Source organism: Camelus bactrianus, chromosome 4 (assembly GCF_048773025.1).
Source record: "Camelus bactrianus isolate YW-2024 breed Bactrian camel chromosome 4, ASM4877302v1, whole genome shotgun sequence".
Classification (NCBI taxonomy): Eukaryota; Metazoa; Chordata; class Mammalia; order Artiodactyla; family Camelidae; genus Camelus; species Camelus bactrianus.
Window position 1 is genome coordinate 61,677,538 of NC_133542.1, and position 12,396 is coordinate 61,689,933.

The following is a 12,396-nucleotide window of genomic DNA, read 5'->3' on the forward strand; positions in this document are numbered from 1 at the left end:
AAGCACTAAATCGATGCTTGTTGGATGAATGAAGGTGTCTGTCCTGTCGGATCTGCTGACGGAGGCAAAGATTAGGAGGAGGGAGGAGGGGAGGAAGAAGAGAAGGGACCTGATGGAGGGAGAAGCAAATCAGGAATTTAGCAGCTCTTTTCTGGACAGTGTTCATAAATGTTTCATTTTATCTTCTCATCACCACGAAAGGCGGGGGCACTCGCTTTCTTTCCCTAAATAGGAGGCTTGGGGCTTGGGTCTCTCAGAATACACACGCATCGAGGGCTCTGCTGAGCACGCGTAGTCAACTCCCTACTAAAAACCACAGCTGTCTTTGTAGTTACACAGAATTGGCCTTGAACTTCACTTTTGTCTTTTGCTAACCATGAGAACTTGGTCAAGTCACTTGCCTTGCTAAGTCTCTGTTTGCAAGTGGGAGTTGTCACCCCAAGAGCACTGGTGTGAGAGTAAATGCAATCACGTATCAGAAGTACTCAGTGCGTTGTAAATGATCAGTAAGTGTCAGTGTCGTCCCTATCACCCCTCCAGCTTCCAAGTCCTGGAGCCTCCCATGTGCTTCCAGCCCTGGTTGTCAGCACCTTTCAAGAATAACTGGGAAGAGGAGAGTTTGGTTGAGAGACCCAAGTTTCAAGTCCATCTCTAATTGTCTTGGGGAGGTTTTGGGCAGGCTGTGCATGGATAATATACGACCTGGCAGGGGAAAGCCGACTCCCCGTCTTTTACTTTTACTTGTAACGTTCCCCATCAGGCCAGCTTCCCGATGGCCATCAGCACGTCTGTCAGAGCTGGCGCGGGCTACAGGGGACGTGCTCATCTCTCAGCTGCTTTGGCAAAACTTCACTGAATATAGGGGCCCGAGAAGAAAATCAAACCTCCAGATACCACGACACTGTCACTTCCAGGCATGAGGGGGGCGAGGACAAGTACAAGGGAGCAGGGCCCAGAGAAGGAGCAGCAGCTGGAGGTCACACAGCACACGGATCTCAGAGCCCCGAGTGTGTTCCCATCGGAGCCAACTCTGCCAATTGTTAGAAGGCAAGCGCCTTCATCTCTGGGCTCCAGTGCTCACCTGGCAAAGCCAGGAGGATGGATGGAAGGATTATGAAGTTCTCTTTTCTACGGAGTGTAAGAGGTTCAGAATGAGGAGTCAGGAGCCTTGAGTTGTAATTCGCTATAGACGTGGGGTCAGTCAACCCTGAAGTTGCATCTCCTCTGCTTTGTGGCAGCTCCCCCTCTCCCTAGGTTCCTCAGTTGTAAGTGGAACTACATTTGGGAGGCCCTCTGGTTCTTCAGGTTGTCTGCCCTCCCTCCGCTGACCCCGCCTGCTTGTGTCCTCCAGGCAGCAGCAGCCTCCTGACCTGTATGGAGGATGGGCTGTGGTCCTTCCCGGAGGCCCTGTGCGAGCTCATGTGCCTGGCTCCACCCCCGGTGCCCAACGCGGACCTCCAGACGGCCCGGTGCCGAGAGAACAAGCACAAGGTGGGCTCTTTCTGCAAGTACAAGTGCAAACCTGGATACCACGTGCCCGGCTCCTCCCGGAAGTCAAAGAAGTAAGTGTGGCTGCAAAGGCCGACCCCCAGGTTCCGGGGAGGAGGAGAGCCAGGTCTGGCTGTCTGGTTAGAAGGAAGCGCTCCTTTCTTTACTGGTGGCAGTACCCTCCACTCATCCCATTCTCTTCACTGAGACTCTAGAAGGACATTATTACTAACTGCTTACTGGCTGTGTGACCTCAGGCAAGTGACTTCACTTCTCTGGGCCTCTATTTTTCAGCAATAAGACGGGGATGATGATAACGGTTACCACAGGAGAAAGTGCTGAGGATAGAATAGGATGTGTATGCAAAGTGCTCGCAGAGTGCCTGGCATGTCGTAGGTGGTGGGCATTGGTATCGTCATGCCAACCCATCAGCACACTCCGGAAGGAAGGGAGAGGAGACGGGCTAGCAGGGCTTGGATTTTACATCAGTCCACGTGTAACTGTGAGAGGGTGTGAAACTCCTGCTTGGCCCTGAGGAAGGAGTCCTGTGAACCCCTGCACATCCCCCCTACCACCCCAGGCAGGGAATCAGGAATGGGCAAGGGAAACCAGAAGCCAGCTGGCTCCAGAGAAACGTGGGGGTTTGGGTTGAGCATGGCTCCAGCCACCTGGTCCTTGAGGTATCTCTTCTTTCATCTCTTCCTTGAAGACGAGCCTTCAAGACCCAGTGTACCCAAGATGGCAGCTGGCAGGAGGGAGCTTGCGTTCCCGTGACATGTGACCCTCCCCCCGCCAAATTCCACGGGCTCTACCAGTGCACCGACGGCTTCCAGTTCAACAGCGAGTGTCGGATCAAGTGTGAAGACAGCGATGCCGCCCAGGTAAGACTCCTCGGTCCTGAGGACAATACTTAGGCCCCTCTCCTCTCTGCTGACCAAAGACCAGCCTGTATTTTAAGAACCTCCTCCTCCAGGAAGCTACAGGCGTCAGAATTGCATAGTGGCAATAGCAGAATGCGGAAGTCAAGAAACTGGGTTCTCAGGACCTCCCTTTGTAATCTCTCTGAGCCTCGTTTTCCTACCCGTGACACTGTATTTTATTGGTTCAGAGATCCTTACCTTTGAACAAATTTTAGCATTGGAACCCTTATGAAAGAAATCATATATGGAACCCCAGTGTATGAATTTGATCAAAGTTAGGGAGTAGCCAGAACTGTTTTGCCAGATTTCTACCACCATCACCATCACTGAAATGTTTAAAATCAAGACTTCCAATATCTTGAGACATCCGTTGGTTCCTCAAGCATAAGGAGGAAGGGAACCATCTTTAGACTAGATGCACAGGTATGAGAATACTATGGAAGAAGGAAGAAGAGAAGGAGATGGCAGACATTTGAATCTTATCTCAACTCAAGTCCAGCACTCCTGCCGGCCCTGCTGAAGACGTTCTGTGAATGTATTTTCCGTAATCCTTCCACCTGCTCCTCCACCCCCACCCACTAACATGGGAGGGAACCAAGAGTAGGAAAGAGAAATGAGAGGCCAGCTGGCTCCAAAGAAGACTGATGTCCACAGGGAGCCTCAGCCTTGACAGAGCCAACCATGTAGTGTTGACGTCTCAAGCCCCATGACTCACAGGTGTGCAAGGATCTTCACTCAGGTGAGGCCAGAGTTCAGCCAACTGGGCCCTAGTGCACATTTCTCCCCCAGTCAGTCCTTAGTTGTTATCGGCATCTGCCAAATACCAGATGCTGCCAAAGTACCATCCTCAACTCTTCTCCTCCTGCTCCCACTTCCAAAAAGTGACCAAGTCCCACCCATTCTCCCTCTAAGATATCTGATGCTGTTCCCGTGCACCCCAGTGCCACCACCCTAACTCAGGCTTCCAACATCGTTCTCCTGGGCCACCATGCAGCTTCCTGACCAGCCCCCTGCTTTCACACTCTTGATCGTCTCCAGCATGTTGTCCACATTTCGGCCAGAGTGGTATGTTTAGAGCACAGATGTGATCATGAGAGCTTCCCTGCTCAAAGCCCTTTGTGAACCAGTGACCCCCATCTGCCTTAGGGTAAAGTCCCAACTTCACATTCAGAGCCTCTCCCCCCGTCACCAGTAAGACTGATCTCCCTTCACCTTGGCATTCTCTGTTAAAGAGCTCCTCTCACCTTTTCCAGCCACCTCACTCCTAACCATCCTTCACAGTTCAGCCCAGGCACCTCTTCCTCCAGGAACCTTTTCCTGACCCTTCCGCTGTGGGCTCTGTGCCCCTCCTGGGGGTACCCCCTTCACAGCATCGACCACACTGCAATGTCATTCATTTCACATTCCCCTACTAGGTTGTGAAATGCCTAACCACAACATTAATTGTCTCTGCATTTTCAGAACTTGGGACAGTGCCAATCACCTAGTAGGTGCTCAGGAAGTGGCAGGGCATGAGAAAGAGATGCAGGGAACATGCAGGCCAGTCTCCTTATTGTCCAGATGAGAAAGTAACTCAACCACCCAAAGTGACACAGCTGGTGTCAGCTGCGTCAGAATCAGAACCCAGGTTCCCCCAACTGTGGACAGACTGAATCCAATAGGCACTACCTGAAAATCCTCAGAAGTGTGCACCCAGGGATGTCTGTGTACCTGTCTCCTCCCGTCCTCAGCTGCAGGAAAGCAGAAGCCAGGGCGGGACATGCTCAGGCCAGAGATTGCCACGGCCTCACGCAGCCCATCAACTTCCCTCTCACTCCTTTGCAGAAAACTGTTGCTAACAGTTACCCAAACTGCTGAGCCAAATAATATCCTGGCCGTAGTTGTATTATCAAACCGAAACCCAGTCTGCCTGGGGCCTGCCAAGTACCTTTCATGGCCAGTTTGTATTTAAAGGGGAGGAAAATGTAAATTTATCAGACGACTCAAGCAGTTCTGTTTGGCAACGGGCGGAGTGGCCAGACGCAAAGGAGCAGGGTATTGCTTGCCGGCCGAAAGAATGAGGGAACGCGTGCCAAATGGGCTCCTCACACAACTGGCGTTTCTAGTTTGTACTGCAAATGAATTTCCTCTACCCTCAGACCAGGGGCCTGAGAGCCAAATCTAGTATTCACCTCAGATCCCCTCTTGCTGCCTGTAAACACAGCCGAAACTTACGGCTCAGAGGATCTTGAATTGAACAGCTTGTATGGAGCAGGAAGTCTTTGCTTTCCAAACAAGTCCCAGATCCTGGCAGGAGAGGACGGGGGCTGTTGTGGGGGAGGTTTGCATACTCCTTCCCGCTGCCACTAAAAGCGGCTTAACCAATCAAACCTCGACTTCATTCATTCCCTGGGAGCCAGTATGATGCTGGATCTGGACTCGGAGTTTGAATCCTGGCTCTACCACTTACTAGCTGTAGGACTTGGGAAAGTGATTTAACTCTTTCAGCTTCAGTTTCCCCATGCATAAAATGGGGGAGCGGGGGAGAATACTACCCACCTCATGGTTTGTGAGGATTAAAGTAGGGCATGTCTATGCGTTACCCCTGGAATTGTGCAGTGCACAACCTGTGCCACCATACTTGGCAGCCCTGGGAAACACACAAATGAACTAGTCTGCCTTTAATGTCACTTCTAGTGGAGAGAATCCATGATGCTCTGTGTGGACTCCTTCAGAACCTGGAAACAAACACAATGGCTTGAAAGTTAGCCCTCTTTTGGCAACTAGCCCCAGAAAGTCATCCATCATGCATGAGGCCAGGGAATAGGTTGACCAATAGGAACCACAGGGAGACCTGATCTCTTGCTCAAATAAGCCTGTAGGATATATAGATTTTCTAGACTAGCACTGCCCAGTAGAACTTTCTGTTACGATGAAAATGTTCTGTATCTGTGCTGTGCAATCTGGTGACCACTAGCCATGTGTGGCTGTCTAGCACTGGAAACATGGCTGAGTGACTGAGTATTCTGGTTTATTTCATTTTAAATACTTCAAATTTAAATGTAAACCACTGCACTTGTACAGTGGCTACCATATTGGACAGCTCAGCTCAAGAATTTATAGTGCTAGACAGAGAATCTTCATAAGACAGAGAATCTTCATAATAGGAGCTTTTTTATTTTTAAGTGTTTCCTGAATGCCAAACTGGATCTGCAAATTTTCTCTCATTTTTGACAACTCACAATACATCTCTGAAAAAGAAACAATATGCCCATTTTACAGATGAGGAAAGAAGGTTTGGGAGGTCAAGCTCTTGCCCATGGTTATGAGTTAGTAGGTAGTGCTAACTGGCTTTCCAGTCCTGTTTATTCCACTGCCTCCTAACATTTCCATGGCAGGTGAATGGCAAAGGCAGGAATTCCATCCCCAGGCAACTGGGGAGTAGTGCTCATTGTCTCAGCATTTAATCCAGCTCAGATGCTCCTGAACTGTTGGAGGTGTTAACTCAGGCCTCGTTCTGTGTGAAAAGCACTGTGAAGGCTTTGTAGGTGATTAGGGGAGCAAGCTGTCTTGGGATGGAGACAGAATCTGTGGGCGATGCATGCTTAAGGGCTGCAGCAGGAGAGGAGGAAGCTAAATATGCTTTGTGCACCAACTCATGCACTCCGTGGAGGGTTTCAGCAACTCAGCAGGAGGTGGAGGGAAAGGGTAGGAGTGGAGCGAGAGATGCACCCAGTTCTTTGCACGGGTCACAGAGGGTGGCTGTAAAAGCCTTTCTGCCACTGGGGGTGTGCTGCTGCCCCCGCCTTTCTGGCTTCTAATCTGGACATAGCACAGCCCTCACAGGTACAGTGCCTCCCCAGGCAGTGGCAGCTTCTAGTTTCAGGGTTGTCATGTGCTTGCCCATGAACGCAGGGCTTCCTAGAGGAAGCCAGAAACATCCCAGGTCTGTGTGATGTTAGAGGTAGGCACAACCTCAGAGATCTCCCTCTGCAACCCACTTATTTTACAGATGTGACCACTGGAGCCCAGAGAGGGAGAGGGACCTACCCCAAGTCACATAGCAAGTTACCAGCAGAGTCAGATCTTAGACAGTCTCAGCTCTCCTAACCAAGTCATTACACAAACCACGTTTTCTGCCCATCTTTACTCCTGGAGCCACATGTCACCCCTGTATCTTACTGGGAGGAAGCAAAATGCATGTGAGGCCATTGACTGGACACCAAGGCAAATAATGAACAGCAGCTACGATTTATTGAGCATTTACTACACACCAGCCTCTGGGCCAAGTGCTTTACGCAGACTACTTTACACAGCATCTGGCATTACTGTCCCATTCTGCAGATGAGGAAGGCGTGGTTCAGTGAGGCAGAGTGGCTCGCCCCACCTTGTACAACTAGGAAGTCCAGGTAGAACTGAGAGTCCTGTTATTAGGTCAGCTGCCTATTTATACCCTGCACTGCACTTCCTGGCTCTGCCTTGCTCTGATGCTGCCACATTTCTCTCTGCCAACGTGTTTACTTTCATTTCTGCTAAGTAGAGGATGTCTAGGTCTCCCTCCCGCTCCTCCCCAGCCCCTCCTCCCTACCCCTCCTCCCCTCCACAGAGGCTCACGGTAGGAGGCCAGCACTGGCGACCTCCATGACTTGGGCCTGCTGACTCCCTATTCTGGCTGCTGCCATTTCTAAAATGTGGGCAATGGTTGGGCTAATTCTGGAGTTCCCTTGGAGACAGTACGACAGAGCAGTTAAGGGCTTAGCTAACACTTGGAGAGCTCCATGTGTGTGTTAAGCTCTAAACACTTCATATAACCCAACTCACTTGATCCTCATGATGACTTTTGCCCAGACAGTGGACTCAGGGCTCATTTAACAATTGGGGAAATTGAGGCACAGAGAAGTTAAGGTACGTCCCCAAGTCCACACAGCTGGAAGGTGGCAGAGATGGGATTCGAACCTGGACACTTTGGCTTGAGTCCATACTCTTAACCATCACACCAACATCATTTAAAAATTCACTTTTTCTTTCCTAGCTAAGCCTCAGTTTCCAAATCTGTAAAAGGAATATAATTTCTACAGAAGCTACATTGTTAAAAGCATTTTTAAATGTGTCTAAAACACTTGGCACATAATAGGTATTTGATAATGTGATTATTGCATGCCTTTGGCTCTTTGGGGACCTGCATAGCTAAAGAGAGTTGGCGAGGGCACAGTATGCTTTTTTTACAGACGGGTGCACAGGCAGGGAGACACAAGATGCTGAGGGATGTTCAGTTTCACCCTAGTGTGCAGAATTATGCATTCAGAGCCCAGTGCCCGCAGTGGGTCCCCTGCCTGTGGTCTCTGGTCTTCCCAGGTTGGGAAGACCTCAGTGTCAGGTCTTCTAGACCCAACTTCATGGATCTACCCTGAGGATTGGTACCACGTGGCAGGCAGCCCTGAGTGCACCAAGATCTGTTCCCGAAGGAGGATTCAGAATCCAGAGAGGCCCCAGAAAGTCTGCTGTGCAGGGGACCCAGCAGGGGCAAAGGTGTGGGGAAGGGGAACAGGAGAAGTGTGCAGGAGAGACAGGTGACCACAGACTAGAAGGGAGGATGTGAGTGTAGCAAGAGGTGGGGCTGGACCCGTCGCCGGGGTTCCGCTGTTGAAGCCCTGGACTCCCGGCTCTCGAGTCCGCCTGGTTTGGCAGACTTTTGAAATACTGATTTAGTTGCAGCAGAAAGTGCCGGATGAACTGGGTAGGAGGCAGAGAGACTAAAGGCAGTGAGACCCCTGTCTTTATGTTCCCACCTTCTGTTGTGGAGCCTCCCCAGTTTGGATTCCCTGAGCAGATTCCAGCCAGTTCTAACAGTCTCTCTTGCAAACCGAGCTCCCCAGCCAGCTCTGGCCCACGCGGTGCTGAGGTCTGCAGCCCTTGAGGGGCTGGAGGCCAGACGCATCATAGGCCCAGGCCAAGGCTGCAGGAAATTGGGGTCAATGTCCTACTCCCCTGAGGGCCCGACGGAATCATGGGGCCTGGGGCTCTGGGAGGGAGAGTCGGGGTTCTCTGAAGCCATGCAAAGCCGAGTTCACGCAGAACCGCTGTGGGTGGACTCAGCAAGCCGTCTCACAGCTGCGTGCTCCGGACGGGCCACCCTTCTCTGTGGCCACAGACGTTTCCACCGTTTCGGACCGTCCTCATGCTGGCCCACGTGAGGCCCTGAGAGGGGCCCCCTTTCTCTTCTAATTCCTGTCTCCTTGCAGCTGTGTTCTCAGACAGGGGCACTCAGCCGGCACCAGCCCTTTCCAAGAGTTTATCATCTCATACGTGCACACTCATTCATTTATTCTCTTATTCATTCATTTCTTCATTGGCTAATTTATTTCCTCATCCATGCACTCATTTCTCTTCTTGTGTTTTAAACAAATTCATCCTATACCTCCCCACCCATTCACCTCATTTTCTGCTAAACAGGTCTTGAATGAACAGAAACAGCTATTGAGTGATGACTGAGTGGACCGAGTGGCCAGGACCTGCTAGGTGCTATGGAAGGCCCTGGGGCTGCAGGGATGGCCAGGGTGCCCTCCTGGGCCTTAAGGAGCTCATCACCTAGGAGGGAGCAGAGGATAAACACAGGGGAGATAGGTGTCAGAGACCTTAGGGCGTACACTCTGCAGCACTGGGGTGGCGTTAGGACAGGATGGCTTGTGCCAGTGTTTGGGCAAGGAGGCAGAGGGAGGAGATGGAGTGGACAGACGGGGCAGCATGTGCAGAAGCAGGGCCATGTGAAACCTCATACAGTGCCTTCGAGATTGCAGGCAGTTGACGAAGTTCAAGGTTGGCAGTGGTGCTGGGGGAGCAAGGAGCTGGAGAATTAGGCGGAGTTAAGGCTGCTTGGGCTCTGGAGGCCAGACACAGGAGTGTGAATGGAAGCTGAAGGCACGGGAGCCATTCCACAGATGCTTTCATCAGTGGAGCTCGGTCAGCTCCTCTGCTCTCATGTGGAGTTTGCCTCTTATTGTAAACTTGAAAGAGGGAAACAATAGATAGCTTATTCTCAGGTACATTGAGCTCCCTGTGCAGAAAATACCCATGGTTCTCCATTTCCAAGGGGTAGAATTCCAAACGCCGTAAGCGGACATTTAAGGCCCCACACTTTACCTGCCTAACCAGCCCATCCTGCCTGACCTCTCCTTCTCAAACTTGTGTATACCCTTGACCTTCCAGCAATGTCCTGCCCTCCCTATTCTGCCTGATTCTACACATCCCTGAAAACTTTTCCAAGTATCACCTCCTCTGAGAGGCCTTCCCTGCTTGCCCCTCACATCCACTCCTCTCTGTGCACAAAGCCCAGTCACACTGACGTGACTGTCTCTCCTCCGGACTCCCTGGGGCAGAGGCCAGCTCGCTTCACTTCTGGACCCCACAGAGTGGAGCCCAGAGTAGAGACTAAGAAGTGATCCTTGGTTCTGAAATTTCGACAGAGCTGGCCCTCCCATTAGAATCTCAGATATGGAAAGCGGCTTGGAGAAATGACCATGATGCAAGTTCCACTTGCCTAAGACTTTGCAGAAGATTGAGAACTGGGGTATTGCTTATTTTAGAGAATCAGGAGCCGGGGAAAGGCACAGATAGACGTATCCCACACCACCTCCTCAGTGCCGTGACTGCTGGAATGGAAAGGAATGGAATGAAATGGAACAGAAGGAAGGAAGGGAAAGCCCAGAAGAGAAAGCTTCTCAGCGGGGCCAAGGTGGCCTCGTCCAGCCAGCCAGAGCCCAGGGCCTGGGACACGGTCTCATGGGCTGAGAGGAAACGAGCTTTGGTGCGTGCCCACCTCCTCACGGACAGCTCCAGGACCCACCCTCACTCCCTGTGCACGTCCACGTGGTGCATGCGGCCCCCACCTTCTCAGTGAAAACGCCGACAGACAAAACAGATTCCTCTGACCAAAATCCCTGAAAGAACACTGCGAGGATTTAGGAAGCCTGGGAGTTAAACTCTCTGGGAAGCTTTGAGCAAGTTTCTCCCCACCCCGAGCCTTGTTTCCTCCTGCAGTGCCTGTGTGCGGTGGCTGGGTGTGCACCTAGGTTCAGGGCTTGTTCTGGAACACTTTCAGAGCTCGGGGGTAGGGGCATGTTGAGGGGCTTGTCCTGTGGAGGGCGGGAGTCTCTCCTGGTCCTCACTGTGTGTCTGCTGTTCAGGGTCCCGGGAGCAATGTCATCCACTGCCGGAAGGACGGCACCTGGAACGGGTCCTTCCACATCTGCCAGGAGATGCAAGGCCAGTGCTCGGCCCCGGGCCAGCTCAACAGCAACCTCAAGCTGCAGTGCCCCGAAGGCTACGCCATAGGTACGCCGGGCGCTGGGCACGAGCTGCGGGAGGGCACGTCCTTCCAGGGGTGTGGGGGCTCACGCCTCGCTGGGGAACTGGGCTCCCCTCCCGTGTGAGGCCCTGCGAGAGGCACTGGGGATGTGAAGATGAAGGAGACCAGGCCCTGTCCTCCCAGAGCGAGCTTGGAGGGCACGGATGTTGGCGAGGCAGTGATGGGCGAGCGTGCAGTTACACTGGACTACGGGCAGGCTGACCGGTGCCTCAGGGCACGTGGATGGCTCCCAGAGCAAGGGGTGCTTGCACAGGGATCTGCTGGAGCTCGCTGGGCAAGAGGTGGCATTCCAGACGGAAGGGATCCTGCGGCAAAGGGAGGGAGATACGAAAACACACATCCTATTTAGGGAAGCGATAGTGGTCCATGGCAGCTGCCTTTGTTATTAACCTTAAAATGTGCAGAATGCTGATCGCTTGTCATACCGACTACGGGTCAGGGCTGCTTGGTGCTTACCCTCTCAGCGCCTTCTCCCAGAGGGGGACAGTGAGGCGCAAAGGGAAAGCAGAACACGCCCGAACCCCGAGACCGCTCCTTCTCCAAAGCCCGCGCTCTTTCTGTGGCATTTTAGTTGCCTCCAAAAGAAGGATATGCAGCGTTTTCAAAATATTATTTGCGGGGCCAGAGGCCGGCTCATGCAATGAAGGGAGGCAACCTGGCGTTTGATGCCAGGGGTTTGCCTGGTTGACACCAGGCGTCTGGGCAGATGATTAATCATAGGCTCCCTGCTTCCTGGGTATCTGGGTGTGACGGAGGCTGACCTCAGTGGAGGGCCGGGACACCGACCTCTTGGGCTGATTCCCTAATTGACCATGATGAAAAGCCCAGGGAATTGGGTGTCCTTTCTCATGGCCAGTGTGATTTATGGGACAATCACCAGGGATGTCTGGAGCAGAAGGTTATCTGTGCACACACTCACTCCCAGTCACACAGAGCAGTGTGTTCCTCACCCAGTAAAAGGCGTTATCATTTCATGTCCAGAAGGGAGGCCAGTGACTGGAGAGCAAAGTGGGGAGGGGCCTGACCGCTTCCTGTTTAAGACAGAAACACGTAGCGTCAGAGCACGGAGGTTCTTCGCCTGAACTCCAAGTAGGGATCAGCAGCCTGCATTAGTCCAGGGTGGGGTTAGGGAACCTCCTAGGTTGCTCTCCCTGGTGGTTAGGAAGGCACTTCGGGGGCTTACAGAGCCACCAGTCCAAAGGGCCCTGACCAGGAGGGTTGTAGAGGTGGGATCTTGTGGGGCCTGCCAAGGTAGGCATCCTAGGAAGTTGGGACAACAGGCGTAACGATGGTGAGTCACATCGGCTGTTCCATCCTAAGGCCAAGGCCGTCTCCTCTCCATCATTCCTGATGAGTGTGCGTGGCTCTGGACGCTTCTGTGATGGGGTCCCTGCCCCCAGCTCAACCAGAACATGCACGTGAATCTCAGTCATGCTCGTGACTGGCATTGAGCAACACTGGGGGGGAATTCTAATTAAAAACAGATCTCCTGTCTGTCTGCATCCACTGGCACGTTCAAGTGCGTGTATTCACGTGTGCGTAAATGAACACAAGCACGAAAGCTTAATAACCAGACGCAGACACACACACCCTGCCGTGAGCACGTGCGCAGCACGTACGCATCAGCCAGACCGGCGCAAATAC

The 12,396-nt window shown here is 52.4% G+C and overlaps 1 protein-coding gene across 1 annotated transcript in view; it reads left to right on the forward strand.

Annotated features, from left to right (window-relative positions):
* The window catches only part of PAPPA (pappalysin 1), a 230,323-nt gene that overhangs the window by 185,011 nt on the left and 32,916 nt on the right, over positions 1-12,396 (forward strand). Inside the window, exons 16-18 of the mRNA XM_074362102.1 lie at positions 1,352-1,562; positions 2,198-2,369; positions 10,571-10,718. Of these exons, the coding sequence (XP_074218203.1) occupies positions 1,352-1,562; positions 2,198-2,369; positions 10,571-10,718 (531 nt within the window). The remainder of the gene's footprint in view (positions 1-1,351; positions 1,563-2,197; positions 2,370-10,570; positions 10,719-12,396) is intronic.